Raw genomic sequence first — 18,118 nt, 5'->3', positions numbered from 1 at the left:
GCCTATCAAAAGGTGTACTTTAGGATTTGGGATGGTGTGTTACTTCAGATTAAAGAAAATTTTAAAATAATTTTGTTTGATATGAATTTTACTTAACCTAGAATACTTTGAATGGTAAGAACATATTCAGAAAATTAACAAAACTTGCCTATTCTATGTATACACTATCCTCAAAACATGACTCACCTTGAATGTGCAAAGAACTTCATAAAAATAGCAGCTCTTATGGAAGGGAAATTGCATAAATGTGTCTTTCAAGGTGTTGCCAACTGAAATGCTTAACGTGTAGCAATTCTTCATGGCAGAAATTATGGTGCCATAAGTAAAAAAAAGCATAAGAACCAGTGCATTCTTATAACCATAATGCCATCTATCCTCCCATTCCAAAATGCTCCCCACCCATACAAATCATACCTATTCTTCAAGGCCCAAACCAAGTGTTATCACTCCCATGACACTCTTCTACCCCACTGTAATACACTGTAGCTCTCTTCCTTCTTTTTACCTCAAAACTTATTTTCCTTAACTCTCATTTACTAATTATCTTGTCTGGCAGCTATAAATTCCATGGGGGCAGGGTATTCTTCAATGTTTTTGTCTTAGTATCTCTAGTGCCTAGCACAGTGCCTGTCATACAGTAGGTGCTTATTAAATAATAACTGTATGTTGATTGATGAGATCAAAATTTCTCTCAAATGGAACTTAGGGAAAGATTAAAATGTAATAATTAATCAAATGTAACAATCTAGGATACTATTGACATAACAGAAGTAGGGCCTTGGCTCTGCATGAGTATCTACAAAGAATTTCTCAATGTTTGTCTAGCACTGCCTAGACAAGAATGATTACTTGATCAACAAGAGTATTCTACTGGCTTATCAGGCATATCACTACACAAACAGGATACATTAAGCTATTATAGACTGAACACATAACACATTATCCTTAAGTTCTTCTAACTCTCTTTCTTTGGAGCTATATATGTGAGGAAATCTTTATGAACCTTAAAGAACCACATAAATGTGAATCACAACAAGCATTACTGTCACAAAGTAATCTACTATTTTATTTTGGTTTTGCCAATGAGAAAAAAAATAATGCTCTGATCTGATGAAATCTGTGAGCATCTGGTCCACTTGGCAATTATATTTTTCCTTGTAAATTTATAAAATGTCATTCTGATTTTTATGAGTTGGTCTCTTGCGAGTTGGGTTAGTGTGAATCAATTACACAGAGCTTGAGCACCACTTCATAGACTAATAAAAGCCAGCCTCTAGAGTTGAAGCTAAGATGACCTTAACTGATTCTCAATAGGCAAGCCAGACTCTCTTTGCCAACTATCTTTCATTAGCTCCAAAGCAGTATACACTCACCTTAACTCTAGTTATCCTGGACATATGGAATAATGTTATTGATACTTTCAATATTTAGACTTTTTCCCTCCAGTATCAAATTTTCCTATGCTACAACCATAATATGAGAACAGTGATGATGGGCTATAATTACATTCCAGATTTACCACTTTATCCATAGGTAATTCCTTAGCCAAAAGGGAGGTAACATTGTAGGTAACTTTATGTTATAATTTTTCTTTTTAAAAAATTTTTTTTAAAATTTCTAGGCAGTTGGGGTTACGTGACTTGCCCAGGGTCACACAGCTAGTGTCAAGTGTTTGGGCTGAATTTGAACTCAGGTCCTTCTGACTCCGGGGCTGGTGCTCTATCCACTGCACCACCTAGCTGTCCCCTATGTTATAATTTTTCAAACAAAATCTCCAATGCTGATACACAGTTGAGAAGGAAAATAACACAGGCATGGCTAACATATATCCTGGTGACATCCTGATGCTACTAAATCTAGCTATCTTCCTTGATGTTATTGGGATTTCCAGACATCTATGTAGTTTATAAGTAGATCTACCAGTTACTGCAGAACCAGTCTATTGTAGGTGTGGACAAAGGGAGTGAGGAAGGTAGAAGAGATTTCTGTATGAACAAAACGAGAGAAATGCCTCATCCTACCCCACTTTACCTCAGATGCAAATGTTTGAGATTGTGTGGTTTTCTTTTTTTAATGTTTTTACCCCAACTACAATTTCGTTTGCTTGAATTTAACTTATATATATGTTTTTAATCAGCAAAAATCTGCCTTCTCTCCCTCCCACCCCATTGAGAAAAAGAAAAACAAAATCTGTTACAAACATGTATAACCAAGCAAAACAAATTTCTACATTGGGCATGTCAAAAAAAATGTCTCATTTAGCACTCTGTCTTTTGCCCTTCTATCAGGATGTGGGGTGGCATGTTTCATCATTAGTCTTCTGGAATAGTTAATACCAACTACATTTTGAATTGAGGGAAAATTTGAGCATACAAAAATTCATCAGATGTTAACAATTTTATTTTTTAATTCATTTAAGATGCTATTTTGTAAAGCTTTTGTAAAGTGTTATAAAATTCCATCAATTTATTATCCTCATTAATAACTAGGATCACCATCATCATTTTAATTATGGAGTCTCTAGAAAGAAAAGGGAAAACCTTGGAATCCAAATCCCAAGGGTAATTAGAGGAAAACTGAACATAAAAATTCGAATTTACTTACCTTTCTCCCAAGAGAGGATGAGGTCTTTATAACAGTCACTAGGGCTATGCGACATGCTATGAAACGGCCAGGATGGTCCGGAAATACGAAGGTGATGCATGAGCTGTCACTACCATACAGGTTTCCACACAGACTTGGAGACGTTGAATTATTGCAGGGGAAACAATCCTGCAAGGAGAGAGAAGGGAGTGGAGAGGAGAGCTGGCCACAGGTCTTTCTCTCACTTGGAGGGCTTTGACTCGGGGCTAGCTTAAACCCGAACCCCACCGCGGTCCAGCTTTGCACCTGAAAGCGGCTGCAATGCAGTGCAGAGGTGCAGGCGTCTCGCTGCAGGTGCCATAGTCTACAGAGGTCTTGCTGCAGGTGGAGGTACTAAAAGGAGATGGAAGCAACATCATATCATGTAATGCATGCAGTTCTTGGTGGATAGACGCTCCCCTCCCCTCCTGGGGGGGGCAGACGTCAACTAATTTGAGCTGAGGAACTACCCCCGTAAGCCGATACGACTCCTGGGATACCTCCAGCTGCAGAAGCGTTGCTGAGTTTCCTACTGGCCTGCGGGGGGCGCCAGAAAAGAAACCCGGAAATGGAGCCTCTCTTGCCGTAATCTCCTCTCGATGGTTGCTCCTCTTACGACCCCTCCCACCTCCTCACCCCTCCCTGCCACCACTCCCCTGCGCCGGGTGGGAGGGTAAGGACGCCACCGCGCTTGCGCGCTTCTTCTGCTTTACTTGTTTCAGTCAGTCTGTGGGAGGTGGCCGGGTCGAGACGCAGGCCTTCCTCAGTGGCAAGTTCCTGTGAAGACACTTAGAGCGATGAACGGGTTCGGCGTCGGGATGGCGGCCGCGGTGGCGACTCCGCCGCCGTTGAAGACCAGCAGCCACGAAAACCTCGATAAGATTGATATGTCTCTGGGTGAGGGGTCGGGCCGGACCAAATCGCTGGGCCGAGGGGGAGGCGGGTAGTGAGTGGGTGGAACCAAGTGCCCCAGTTTATGGGGGAAGGGGCCGTTGGCTTGCCGGGTCGAACCAAGTACCGGGATTGTCAAGAGCCAGCGGGCCGGACCAAACGTGGGGTTAGGAGGGGGGGGATGGACTGGGTCAGGGGACGAAACCAAGTGCGGGACGAGGTGTGTGGACTGGGATCTGCCGCTGGAGAGCTGCGAGGAGTGGGGAGAAGGCGGTGGAAAGCCTAACCTGAGGCTTGGGAGGGGAGGGGCCACCCTCGGAGTGGACCGCCCCTGGCCCCCAGGGAAGCTCCCCCCATTTTCTTCCTAATCCACTTTGTATTGGGGGGGGGCAGCCGGGTAGTTTTTATCCAAAGTGAGGGGCAGTTGCGGGGGTCCCTAGCACCCGGGGGTCCTAATGGAGCGGGAGCCCATTCTCCAGCGGAGCCTTCCTCCCGGCCCGGCGTTGTGATTCCACAAGTCCGGATGGAGTTACTGCTGTTTTCTGCCCCGAGCCGAAGCTAGAGCTGGTGGGATCTGGGATCCTGAGAAGGCTGAGACCCCAAACGGAGGCGGGAGGCTAAAAACTTGGGGTTCTGTGGAATTGAGTTGTTGGAGGAGAGTCATTACGGAGCCCCTACTGAGCGGGCGTCGGGCCGGGGCTTGGGGTGGGGGGGGAAGGGAGGAGTTGACCTGAACTGTGCTTGCATTTCGAGGGGAAGCTGCTGCAAAGGACGTTTGTTCTTGTGGAGTAGGAATGGACTCGAGTTGGAGTGTTAATTCTTTTAATGAGTTTTAACTTGTATATTTTTTGATCCGTATGTGAGATAATAGAATTACTGTAGCTCAGAAATAATTTGAATAGCAAAAGTTAATCCGTTTTTAAAGTTTTGGTCATTTGATCCAAGCAAATTATCTGAAAAGTCTGAACTGATGACTGAAAATTTAGACTACTGATGGAGAATAAATAATATCTTGTGAAGGGTATATAGTGCTTCGATTCTCAGGAAGTAGTGCTTCAACTCAGGAAAGGCGATTAAACATCTCAGCCTCAGTTTCTTCGAGTGCAAAAAATCCCAAATTCTACAAGAAGCTTTTCTGTCCACCGTAATACTAGTGCCTTCCCTCTGTAGATTATCTCTAATTTGCCCTGTAAAGTGCAATGTACTGTGAAGTATATTGTTTCTGTATGGTTGTTTGGGGTGTCCTGTTCCTAGTTAGCCTGGGGTTTTTTTTGCATATCTTTGTATCGCCAGTGCTTAGCACAAAGGTGGGCACATAGTAGGTGCTTAATATATGCTTGATTTGACTCTTACATTCAAAGACTTTTCCAGCTATAAGGCTATGGTTCCATTATCTTTATTTTGCCATCAGTCGGCTACCATTTATTAAGTACCTACTATCTATCACACCCTGTCTAAGGGAGTAAAAGCAAAAACAAAAGACATAGTATCAAATTCTAGAGACCGAATGAAAACAACTGTGTACAGACAAGATTCAGAGATGATAAATTGGAGATAATTTTCCAGTTGTGGATAGACAGTAGCACTAAGGGGGATCTCGAGAAGGATTTTACTGGGAAACTCCTCACTTCACATATGAAAGAGAATTTAAGAGACTTAAAAACAGAAATGTTAAGTGTGAGGCTGGCATTTCAATCTAGGTCCTCTCACAGTGTGCTCTTTTCTATACACTGCTTTTGGTACGTGCTGTCACTGTTTTGATGTGCACTGTGCCTCACTGTGGAGGTTGTGGTGAGGAAAGCTATTTGTAAACCTTTTATATGTGATTTGTTTTGTTCTGTAGAGTGTTTAGATGTGCCTTAGTAAACGAATTCTCTAGGTGTGCCCTTTTGAAAGTAGGGATCCATAAATAATACTCATAAAACTCAGGATAATATCTAAGAATGTTTTTTGTTACAGTTTTTTTGTTTTGTTATAATGAAAATGTTTATTGAAATCAAAATGAATTTTTTTTGCATATATTCATCTAGCTCATGTATGGTTTTAAGGACAAGCTTTTAATAACTGTTCCAAGTCAAATGGTATGATAAACTTCACAAAGTAGTCACATTTTTTCTGATTATTTAAATTTCATAAACTATGCTATAGCTCCTAAACACTGGTGGTCGGGAATTAAGTTTAAAGTTTGGCAAAGTAAGGTGAATGTATGGCACGTGTCTTTACAATCATTCCTTACTTCCTGGATGTTTCTGTGTTATTTTGGGGTTTTGGATTTTTTGGTGGGTGGTTAGGATGTTCACCCAGGAAAAGTTGAGAAGTAATTGCTCTTTGGTCCAGCACAGAGCTGTGCAGCTGAGCTATAGCTTAGTTTACTCCCTCATTTTTGTTGTAGCACTAGGTCATGAGAAAATATTTATTGTACAGAATTATTTTTTTGTAAGAAATTTATTTTACCAAAGCACAAAAGTGTTACTATTTTGGACCTGGAGAGGATACAGATTATTTCCATTATAATGATTCAGTGTAATATATGTATTTTTTAACTTACTTCGTGTCGCTGTTTTGGAAGGATAAATCCTTTTTAATGTTGTAGAGGAGTTAAGTTGGTTTGGGGACTCAGGTGATTGATGAAAAGTGGTCAGAATTTTAAACATTATCATTTTACCTTCACTTTAATAAATTTTTTATCCTTGTGCTGAAATAATAGAATTACCTGTATGAGATTGTTTGCTGTCTTGGGGGAAGGAAGGGGGAGAAAATTTTAAAACTCAAAAGCTTATGGAAGTGATTGTTGGTAAATCAGAATAAATTAATAATAAAAAATAATAATAAAATTGCTACAACCCAAAAGCAATTTGATTAGTAACATTTACTCCATTTATAAGAGTTTTGGTCATTTGATCAAACTTAGCATCTCTGAAGTCTAAACTGATGACCAAGAATACTTACTAAACAAAATAAATAGTATCTTGTGAAGGAAAACAAGTCCTTCAGTAGTGGTAGTCTCCTAACTATCCTCCTTATGAATTGGAATCCTATAATCAGAATTGGACAAGATCTGAGACTATCTAGGCTAACCCTAACTAAAACAGTAATCTCCTAAAAACATCAGTTGGCTTCAAAACTTACACAGATGAAAAACTCACAGTGTCTGATTAAATTGAAAGTTTACTCTTGGCAGAATTATTTGCTCACCTTTATGCGGCTCTTTATGGTGTGTTTTCTTGATAATAGTCCTGAGAGTAGGCAGTTCAAATGTTATTACCTTCCTTTTACATCTGAGGAAACTGAGTTTCCATTTTAGTTACTTCCCAAAGTTAGCACATGACAAGAACTAGGGTTAAAGTCTAGGTCCTCTGACTCAATTTCTTTTTTGACTGGGTAGTATGCCTCGAAAAAATTTTTAGCAAAGTGATTGACAATGGCTTTCATTATGTTCTGGGGGCAGTGTAGTAAAATGTACATTAGGTGATTTTATAGTAAGATCTCAGAAGTGGTCTTTAATGGTTCCTCACTGACTTGGAATGTGTCCTATGGAATGCTTCAGGGATCTGTCCTTGACTTTGTGATAATTAAAAAATGTTATCCTTTTCTGTACTTTATTTAGAATGTATTAACTGAGAGAATACAAACCATCTACCTCCTTTCATGTTTTTGTGAGTTTCTTTTATGGAACCCTTCCAAAAATACTGGTTCCTTGGGGGAAAGGAATTAATAATAATAATAATTTGCTAGTCACCTCACAGAGGCAGCTAGGTGCTCCATGGATAGAGAGCTGGGCCTGGAGTCAGGAAGAACTGAGTTCAAATCCAGCTTTGAACACTTAACTAGCTGTGTGACCCTGGGCAAATCACTTAACCTCTGTTTGTCTTAATCCACTCAAGAAGGAAATAGCAAACCACTTCAGTATCTTTGCCAAGAAAACCCTGTGGACAGTATGGTCCATGGGATCCCAGAGTGGGACATGACTGAACAACAGAATTAAATTCACAGATGAGGCAAAGCTAAGAGGATTCTCCAATCTAATAATTGGGATATATGCTGGGGTTAAAAACAAACTATACAAGTATAAGATAGAAGAGGAGAGTCAGATAATAGCAATTTATCTGAAAAATATATGGGGATTTTATTGGAAGCTTGATATGAATTAGCAGTGTGATCAGAAAAGATAAATGTGATCTTAGGTTGAATTGAGAGAAAGGACCAGGAGGGAAGAGTCCTGTATCCTAGTAAACTCATATGAAATATTTTCCCCTCAATTTTAGGGCACCATATGTTAGGAAGGAAATAGAAAAGCTGGAGGGAATCTAGGAGGGCAACCAGTATTGTAAAGGGCTTTGAGATTTTCATGATTTAATGGATCCTATCCAAGACCTGCAGATGTTTAGCTTAGGGAAGAAATGCTTAGAAGAACATATACTGCTCTACGTAAAGAGAAATTATACTTCATTACTAGGAGCACTGGGTAGAAGTTGCAAACTGGAGGCACATTTATGTCTGATTTAAAGGGAAACTTCCTAACAATTAGAGCTATTCCAAAGTTGGAATGGGCTGTTTCTAAAAGTAGTAGGGGCTCTTTAGGTAAATGTTGGATATTATAGAGAGAATTCTTCTTTAGGTATGGTTTGGCCAAGATGGCCTTCAAAAATCCCTTTCAACTCTTGAGGTGGAGGAATCATAATCTAGTCATAGGGAACAGGTGGAGTCATAGAGTATGTTTCAGTGGACAGAATAATCCAGTTTTCACATTGTAAAACATGTTTTTCCATAGAAAATATTGTTTAAAATTTTAGTTTTGGTTCGTTACTTTGAAACTAGTAATTTGACATCGGAAAGTCTGTAAGAAAGTATGTGGAGATTTAATAGATCTTATTAATTTATAGTTTACTGGTAACAATCTTCCACAGCTATAAATGAAGAGGGAAAAGGGGTGTAGTTAGTTTGTAAATTTTTTTTTTCTCCATCAAATGGATTATGTCATTATGCTACTACTAGAATAACTGGTTATGATTTTCCATGCAAGCAGTAGTTAGAAATGGCTTTTCAGGAGTCATAAAAATGGATTTTAAGCATTTATATGTCATTTCCCAAAAATTTCTGAAAGTCTGAGCTTTGAGTCCATAAAACTGTTTCAGGGAAACACTTGTATTTGTGTGTTTCTTATAATTAAATCAAGCATTTTAATCTTCAAGTATAATCTGATGATTTAAGTCTAAACAGTTAAGTTTGGGAAGGCAACCATTTAACTCTAAGACACAGGCAGTTTATGTCAGCGTTCTTCTGGGAAAAAGAATTTGAGATAACTGTTGAGTTTAAATTTGCAAGATGATATGGATGATGAAAATTGTAAGATAGTTTTCCTAGCCTTTGTGATTGTTTGGAATTAAAGACCATATACTTCACTTGAATTTTGCAAACTAGGATTTAATTAAATTGTTTTTTTAAACACCAATTTTCATAAAACAAAAACGTTGTTAGCTGTTTCAGGTTCTGTTAAAAAAAATGTTAATCTTAAGCAGGTGGAAAGGAAGAAAGGAAACAAGCATTTATTAAGTACCTACTATATGCTTAGGCACTGTGCTAAGTGTTTTGCAAATATATCATTTGATCCTCACAACTACCCTGGGAAGTAGGTGCTGTTATTTATCCCCATTTTTCAGTTGAGGCAATGCTGCAGATGGAGGTTAAGTGACTTGCCCAGGGTCACACATCTATTAAGTGTCTGAGGCTGTATTTGAACTCAGGTCTTTCTGGCTCCAGGCCCTCTGTTCCATCCACTGCACCACTTAGCTTTAGCTGCCTAGGTGGGCAGTTATAGTGGTGAGAGAGAGGAAACGAAGGCAATTTTTGGAAGATAACTGTCTTAGTCACTAGCTCTAGTGTAAGGTGGATATGAGAAAGGGATGCACTGTGTAATAATAGGAACTTACAGATTATCAATAAACCTTTGTTATTGATTTCGATATCCTTTGCCTACCGAAACTTTTTTCTGAGCTGTAAGAAAGCAATGGAATAGATGAATTTTGAATCTTACCTCCTTTTCCCTTACCTTGCTCATCTCAGATGAGAAGTAGAAGGGAGAGTAGTTTTACCTAAGACCCAGCTAGTGATCTTTAAGTAATTAACCCATAAATTAAAACTTATGTGATTTCTATCCCCCTTTTACATAGATGATATCATCAAATTGAATAAGAAGGAAGAAAGAAAGCAGAATTTTCCAAAGTTGAATAGAAGACTTAAACATACTGGTGCCCGACAATTCAGGATGAGAGTAGCCAGATGGGGACTACAACAGCAGACTGGTAAGTCTTAAAAAGAAACTGTGATTTCCTTTACAAATTCTGAACTCAACTCCTTTTGGAATTTAATAGAAATTGGTGTTGGAATTATTCTTTTAAAAAGTTGTTAAAATGTCCTTTCCCTTTCACTCATAGATCCCACTACTAGACATATGCTGCCAGGTAGTAAGGAATAGAAAGATCCCACCTGTACAAAAATATTCATAGCACCACAAAACGAAGTAGAGAGATACCAGGTGATAGGGAAATGGTCAAACATCTTGTAAGACATAAATATGGTATTGTTCTATAAGAAACTATGAACATAAAGAATTTGTCAGGCTATGGAAAGATTTAGGAACAGATGGAGAGTGAAGTAAGTAGGACCAGGAAAACAGTATACTTGTCTACAACAATGTGTATGGAAAGAACAAAAAACCCAAAACTTCATTTCATAAAGTAAATAAAAATTTAACAAAATAAATAATAAGTGTGAATGTAGTGAATAATTAAAATAAAAATTTATTTGAATACTTTAATTATAATTATCAGCTTCAAAAAGTGAGAAAATACACTTTGTTCTCTTTGCAAATGTGGTTTAAGCTATGGGGTGTGGAGCATGACATTATCAGATTCAGTTGATATGTTGTTGAACTGCTTTTTTCCACCTTTTTCATTTTTTATAAAAAGACTTAGACACTTTGGTAGGGACTGGAGAGAGTGATGTATTTGGAAATGAATGTGATGCAAAAAATTTTTAAAATTCAAATTGTCAGTTATTATACAAGTGTTTTTTATAAAAGTTTTTCTGTACAGCAAAGGCAATGACAACAGCTTTTCTAAAGGATACAAAAATTTTTTCACTACTTATTTTTTTTATAATTTATTCATTTTTAGTTTTCAGCATTCACTTCCATAAGATTTTGAGTTTTAAATTTTCTGCCCTTCCCTTTTCTCTCTCTTCCCTTAAGACAGCATGTAATCTGATGTAGGCTCTACTTCTACATTTTTATTAAGCATATTTTCACATTAATCATGATGTATAGAAGAATTAGAACTAATGAGAGGAACCACAAGAAAGAAATAAAACAACAAAAGAAAAGGAGAACAAATAGTAAAGTTTGATCTGCATTCACACTCCATGGTTCATTTTCTGGATGTGGATAGCATTTTCCATTGTGAGTCTTTTAGAGTTGTCTTGCATTGCTGAGAAGAGCTAAGTCTGTCAAAGTCAGTTATTACCCAGTGTGGTTGTTACTGTGTACAGTGTTCTCCTGGTTCTGCTCATTTTACTCAGCATCAGTTTATATAAGGCTTTCCAGGTTTGTTGTTGTTGTTGTTGTTGTGGAAGTCTGCCTGCTCATCATTTCTTATAGCACAATAGTATTCATTTACCACAACTTGTTCAGCCATTTCCCAATCGATGGGCAGAGGATACAGAGATTAACTGGAATTCGTTCCTTAAATGTATTGGGGGAAAAGAATAATACCCCAATCGCAGAACTTAGTGCCAGAAGGGATCTTCAAGGTCATCTAGTCTAACCTCCTCATTTTGTAAGTGAGGAAATTGTGGCCTAGAAAGTAAAAGTGATTATCTTTCCAAGGTCACATAGCTAGTAATTGTTACAGCTGGGACACAGTCTCAAGCTTTTGACTTTTAAGCTCAGTGTTTTTCTACTATATCACAACTGTGATATACCCCTCCTAATAAGAGTTTTACAGCTTTTAAATGAGATAGCATTTGTAAAGTGCTCAGCATTTATGTGCGTAGTGCCTGGCACATAAGGGGTTCATAAACGCTTGTTTCCCTTCCATTTTTAATCAGAAGCAATTGCAAAACTTAGAGGGTAAAAAGCAGTTACAGTGTGCATGTAAAATTGTAAAGATGAAAACGGGTGGAATTAGTGTATTTGGGGGGCATGTGACCAGGTGAAGTTATTTCAGATGTATCAGTTCATCAGCACATTATTTTTGACCTTTGCACATAGAAAACCTATTGGTCATATAGTCATGTAGATCAGATGTGTCAAGGTCAAGGCCTGCAAAGCTCCCCAGTGAAGCTGGAACCAGATTAAAATGTAATTGTGGAATGTTTAACAAGGTAGGGATCTGTTTCTATATGAATTTGATACCTCTGATGTAGGTATTTGTGTTGGATGACAAGTTAACTTTTTCTGATATTCTAGAGTGTATACTAATTAAAATTACCCAAAGAAATTTCTGATGGGGTGCTTAACCAAAGTGATGGTGTTCGCAGAGCATCTTTATTTATCCCTTAAGGTTTAAGCTCTGAACCTAGAGTTGAGAAATCACTAAGGAGATCATATACTTCCAAGGTTGCGACAGAAAATTCCTTCTAGACTGGTAGAGCAATTATAAAAATGTAGGTTTTATTGTTTTGACTTCCTATTATCTTTAAGAAGAATCATGCTCTCTTATTTCCTAGCCTGCGTGTTTAGATGGTGTTCATGTACTTGAAAATTTTCCTTTATAGTGGTCGTGGTTGTGACTTGAAAGAAACTTAGATCTATATAGTGGTCTTTGCTCTTTATATTTTGCACGACAATAAAATTTGCAGATTGAACCTATGAGTTTTGATTACCAGTAGCTTGATGATCTGTGGGATATATCAGTAGGCAGGAAAGAGGAAATAGAAAATAGCAGGTACAGTAGAAATGAATCTGTAAAAAAAATGACAACAAAAACCTCATTAGTAGCATTTTAAAAAGTGAAATGGGATAAAAAATGGGGGTGGGGAACCTGTGGTTTCATAGCCACATGTGGCCCTCTAGATCAGGCCTGCACAACATTCGGCCCGAAGGTGATATTTTATGCAGGCCTGTTTTACATCCTCTACATTTTTCATAGGCCACCTGAAGTCCTTCCTGCAAGCAGCACTCAGGCTGTATGTTGTGCAAGCCTGCTCTGGGTCCTCAAGTGTGGCCTTTGACTAATCCAAACTTCACAGAACAAATCCCCTTAATAAAGGGGTTTGTTCTGTGAAGTCTGCACTTGAGGACCTAGAGGGCTACATGTGTCCTTGAGGACACAGGTTCCTCACCCCTGGTGTAAAGTTTTATATTACTATTGAGAGAGAAAGAGATGATGATATCTATCTAGTTCACAGATAGTTCCAACAGAAATTAGTAGTGATGAATTTTTTGAAAATTAATTTTTTAAAGCTTTTTGCCCTGAAAAATGGGTGTATTTTGAATTATAATTCTCTTTTGCAGTGACTTCAGCGTTTGACATAAGGTGTTTATACATTGGCTATCTTGCCATTGGAACATTGAAATAAAGGCTGAATAGCAACAAATGCCAATGAATCTATGACCTTTTTGCTGTGGGTACACAGCAAATGTGTATGTATGTACATGTACATGTATATATGTATGTGTATATAAATGTATATGTATAAATGATGCCTATTGAGATACATCTGTGACTTATGCACTTCTCCATTCTGTAAACGTCCTTTTATAAATCTTCCTTAGAGACTCTACCCAATGTCCTGGGAGGTCTTTTATAGTTCCCTTGCTGTTTGTGGATACCAGTGGAACACATGGACTGTCCACTTTTCTTTTGTTTTCATTATATGATCGACCCATTATTTGTTTCTAGTCGTATGTTTTTAATAACATCCTTTACACTGATATTTCTGTATAGTTCCATATTTGTAATAAGGTGGAGCTGGTTTGTGCCTCTGGTGCCTTTCTCTTGCCTTTTATGGATGCTGGTGTTCCATGACTTTCCACTGTGCAACATCCCTGGAAGAATATTGGTATTAAAAGTATAGGTTTTTGTTTCAAACAGAAGCATTTGGTCATCATTTGAGTAGTTAGCTGGCAAATTACATTTGCAAAAGTGTGTTCTCTTCTTACAGCTTCCTCAAAAGTACCTTTGGGGTGTGTCGGTGTGCATGCCTCCATACCCTTGAATGTGTGTGTGTGTGTGTGTGTGTGTGTGTGTGTGGTGTGTGTTCTTATGAAAATAGTATTTATTTGTTGTTTTTTTTATGAAAATAGTGTTTAAATGGAATAGTGATATGAATCTAATGAAACATAATCATACGGTAAGAAAGGAGGGATTCAAACAAAGATGGGAAGATTTGTATGAGGTAATATAGTACAAAATAAACAATCACAAGAACAATAGACACAAAAAGGATAGGTCACTAAAAGATAGTTGATCTCTGAATGATGAAAAAACTAGCCAGAGTCCTGGAGAAAAGACAGGGAACCATCCTTCCTTTCTTGATTTTTTTAAAATTTTTAATTTTGGGGGAGGTGAGGCAATCAGGATTAAGTGACTTGCCCAAGGTTACACAGCTAGTAAGTGTCAAGTGTCTGAGGCCGGATTTGAACTCCGTTTCTCCTGACTCCAAGGCCAGAGCTTTATCCACTGCGCTACCTAGCTGCCCCCATTCTTTCTTTCTCATAGCACAGACTGGGGGCACTAGTGGTTCCCCAGATAGCAAATATTATAAGCTACAGTCTTGGTGTCAGTTATTTTTCCTTACTTGTCTTTTTCACGAAGGAGGGTTCTAGACGGGGCCTGGGGAAGAAATGGCTGTGATATAAGGACAAGGAGCATTGATAGAACATTGTTCAAAAAATTTGTAGAGGTAGGAAAATGTGGCACATGGATCAGTAATTTTTGTTATTCTTTTGTTTTTACCTTTTTTATTGTTGTTGCTTTTGTTTGTTTTTGGTAATAAGATCCAAGTTTTTTTCCTGCAACTTTTACTTCCTCCCCTCTCCAGGGCCAGTGCTGTATCCACTGCACCACCTATCTGCCCCCCCACCCAAATCACTTTTAACTGATGCAAAACATATTTCTGTATCTGCTGTTATTAGGAGAGTATATCACAGTTGTGATATAGTAGAAAAACACTGAGCTTAAAAGTCAAAAGCTTGAGACTGTGTCCCAGCTGTAACAATTACTAGCTATGTGACCTTGGAAAGATAATCACTTTTACTTTCTAGGCCACAATTTCCTCACTTACAAAATGAGGAGGTTAGACTAGATGACCTTGAAGATCCCTTCTGGCACTAAGTTCTGCGATTGGGGTATTATTCTTTTCCCCCAATACATTTAAGGAATGAGTTCCAGTTAATCTCTGTATCCTCTGCCCATCGATTGGGAAATGGCTGAACAAGTTGTGGTAAATGAATACTATTGTGCTATGGAAGGGGAGACCTCCTTCATATACATTTGATCTCTTATGGCTGTGCTTCCCATCTTTAACTTCTGCAGGCCCTATCAGCTCCCTCATTTAGCATATCTAGGACTGCATATTAAGAGTACAAAAGCATTGCTTCTACTGTCCTGGATGCCAAAAAGAGTGTTATAAAAATCTTTGTACATCTTTTCCTTTTTTTTAGTCTGTTTATTGTCTTTTAGTTTCATCCTTGAATACCCTAAGAATGATTGAGTCTCTTGCCAAGCTTTCTTTAAACTGATTTTTTAAAAGTTCAGTGAATGAATGAAAAAGTATTACTATGTGCCATACTGAGGATACAAATACAGAGAGAGATAGGCATTTCCTCAAGGAACAGTTTAAAAATTTTTTTTTCTTTTTTTGATGAGGCAATCTGGGTTAAGTGACTTGCCCAGGGTCACACAGCTAGTAAGTGTCAAGTGTCTGAGGTTGGATTTGAACTCAGGTCCTCCTAACTCCAAGGCTGGAGCTATATCGTACACTATGCCACCTAGCTGCCCCTAAATTTTTTTTAAAAAAACATGGTTTGAAAATATTGTAATTTCCCTCCCTCTCTTTTCCTGTCCTCACTTATAGTAGAGAAATACAATTAAATGAAAAAAAAATCTATATAATTCATCGTCCCAGTGCCTAATTCTGTAGTACTTAAGTATCTTCTACTACTACTACCCACTGATGTGTTGGTGACTCAAGGAGTCAAGAGTCTTCTAGAACAGGTCATTGCATTGATCTTAGTTTTTTTTATTGTTGTTTTTCTTCTTTAGATTATTGTAATTGTTAGATGTGGTGTTCTCTTGATTTGATCATGTTTCTCTCTCCTCTCTCCCAATCAGTTTGTGCAAGTATTCCTAAACGTCACTTAAATTAAGTCAGTTTCTTGTGGTGCAGAAATTTTCAGATACATACTCTTACATATGAATAATGAATATAATAAACATGATTTTCTTCTACTGCATTTCAGTGTTTTATGAGGTGGTACTGCTCCTAAAACTTAAGCCATTCTCTTCTGTAAAAAGTTAAGAATGAATTTATATTCTAAACCAATGTTGTCTTCGTTGTCATCTCTCTTAGCTTGACAAGGAAAGTAATTATTTGCTGAGGTCCTAGGCCCATTTGGTCTCCTTTTGGAAAATTGATTTCTATTTGTTAAGAAAAAAAAATCAGGAAATGGTTATAATTTGGATTGATGGGTGTTCATCCATTTTCTTTTTTTTTTTAAAGTCCTCAGCTCGATTAATAGGTCAGGTTTGAGAAAATTGAGAAAATCAAATTTATTTGCATTTATTTTATTCAATAATTGATTATCACCATTCTGTTTAACTGATTTTCTTTTATCTTTAAGTTCATTTCAGAAATTCACAAGTACAGAAATTCAGTCTTCTCTGTAAATTAAGTTCAGAAATTCCATTCCCTTATTAAAACAACTTAATTAAAAGAATCATGCTATCTTAAGTTTGAGAGTTGTTTTCATATACAATAAATCACTTTTTTTTTTTTTGCAAGGCAGTCAAGGTTAAGTGACTTGCCCAGGGTCACACAGCTAATAAGTGTCAAGTGTCTAAAGCTGGATTTGAACTCAGGTCCTCCAAACTCCAGGGCCAGTGCTGTATCCACTGCACCACCTATCTGCCCCCCCCAATCACTTTTAATTGATGCAAAACATATTTCTGTATTAGCCATGTTGCAAAAGAAAACACAGACCAAAATAACAACACAAAAAAAATAAAGTTTTGTTTTTATTTTTTTTTAAGTATATTTTGATCTGCATTCAGACTCTTTATCAGTTCTTTCTCTTAGAGGTGGATAGCATTTTTCTTCATAAGTCCTTCTAAATTGTCTTGGATCATTGTATTGCTGAGAATAGCTAAGTCATTCACAGTTGATCATTGCACAGTGTTACTCTCCCTGTGTACAGTATTTTCCTGGTACTACTCACTTCATTTTGCATCAATTAATATGTCTTCCCATATTTTTCTGAAACCATCCTGCTCATCATTCCTTATTTATTTATTTGTTTGTTTGTTTGTTTGTGGTTTTTATGTTGAGGCAGTCAGGGTTAAGTGACTAGCCCAGGGTCACACAGCTAGTAAATGTCAAGTATCTGAGGTCAGCTGTTCATCATTTCTTTAAGTTTGTGTGTGTGTTTTCTGGTGAGGCAGCTAGGGTTAAGTGACTTGCCCAGGGTCATACAACTAGTGTCAGGTGTCTGAGGCTGGATTTGAACTCATCATTTCTTATAGCATAATAATATTCTATCACAATCATATACCATAACTTGTTCAGCTGTTCCCCAATTGATGGGCATCCCTTCCATTTCCAGTTCTTAGTCACCACAAAAAAAGCTGCTATAAATATTTTTGTATGTGTAAGTACTTTTCCTTTTTGGTTTTTTTATCTTCTTGGGATACAGACCTAGTAGTGGTATTGCTGAGTCAAGGAGTATGCACAATTTTATAGCTCTTTGGGCATAGTTCTAAATTACTTTGCAGAATTGTTGGATCAGTTCACAACTCCACCAGTAGTGCGTTGATGTCCCAATTTTTCCACATCCCCTCCAACATTTGTCATCTTCCTTTTCTGCCATATTAGCCAATCTGATAGGTGTGAGGTAGTACCTCAGTTAATTTTAATTTGCATTTCTCTAATCAAGAATAACTTAGAGCATTTTTTTTATATGACTATAGATAGTCATTTGATCATTTATCAATTGGGGATTGAGTTGTGTTCTTTTGAGTTTGACTCAGTTCTCTTTATATTTGAGAGATGATGCCTTTATCAGAGAAACTTTATATAAAAAATTTCCCCCCAGTTTTCTGTTACCTTTCTAATCTTGGTTATAACTGGTTTTGTTTGCGTAAACTTTTTAAAATATTAATGGCATCGAAATTGTTGATTGTATTTCCTGTAATGTTCTCTATCTCTAGTTTGGTCATACATTCTTCCCTTATCCGTAGATATAATAGATAAAATAGTCTCTTCTCCCCTAATTTACTTGATATCACCCTTTACGTCTAAGTCATGTACCTGTCTTGGTAGGTGGTGTGAGATGTTGGTCTCTACCTAGTTGTTGCCGAACTGCTTTCCAGTTTTCCCTGCAGTTGTTGTC

General features: G+C 37.6%; 2 protein-coding genes across 2 annotated transcripts in view; one reads left to right on the top strand and one right to left on the bottom strand.

Moving 5' to 3' along the window:
- The window catches only part of RUBCN (rubicon autophagy regulator), a 70,342-nt gene extending 67,563 nt beyond the window's left edge, over positions 1 to 2,779 (bottom strand). Inside the window, exon 1 of the mRNA XM_020986029.2 lies at positions 2,605 to 2,779. The gene's annotated coding sequence lies outside the window, so the exon portion shown is untranslated. The remainder of the gene's footprint in view (positions 1 to 2,604) is intronic.
- A 422-nt stretch (positions 2,780 to 3,201) lies between these two features.
- The window catches only part of FYTTD1 (forty-two-three domain containing 1), a 39,317-nt gene continuing 24,400 nt past the window's right edge, over positions 3,202 to 18,118 (top strand). The window contains 2 exon segments of the mRNA XM_020986030.2: positions 3,202 to 3,519; positions 9,684 to 9,815. Of these exon segments, the coding sequence (XP_020841689.1) occupies positions 3,420 to 3,519; positions 9,684 to 9,815 (232 nt within the window). The 5' untranslated portion in view covers positions 3,202 to 3,419.

Source organism: Phascolarctos cinereus, unplaced genomic scaffold, assembly GCF_003287225.1.
Source record: "Phascolarctos cinereus isolate Bilbo 61053 unplaced genomic scaffold, phaCin_HiC Scaffold_726;HRSCAF=1367, whole genome shotgun sequence".
Taxonomy (NCBI): domain Eukaryota; kingdom Metazoa; phylum Chordata; class Mammalia; order Diprotodontia; family Phascolarctidae; genus Phascolarctos; species Phascolarctos cinereus.
The sequence above is the reverse complement of the archived record's forward strand: the minus strand, read 5'-3'. Positions and strand labels throughout refer to the sequence as shown.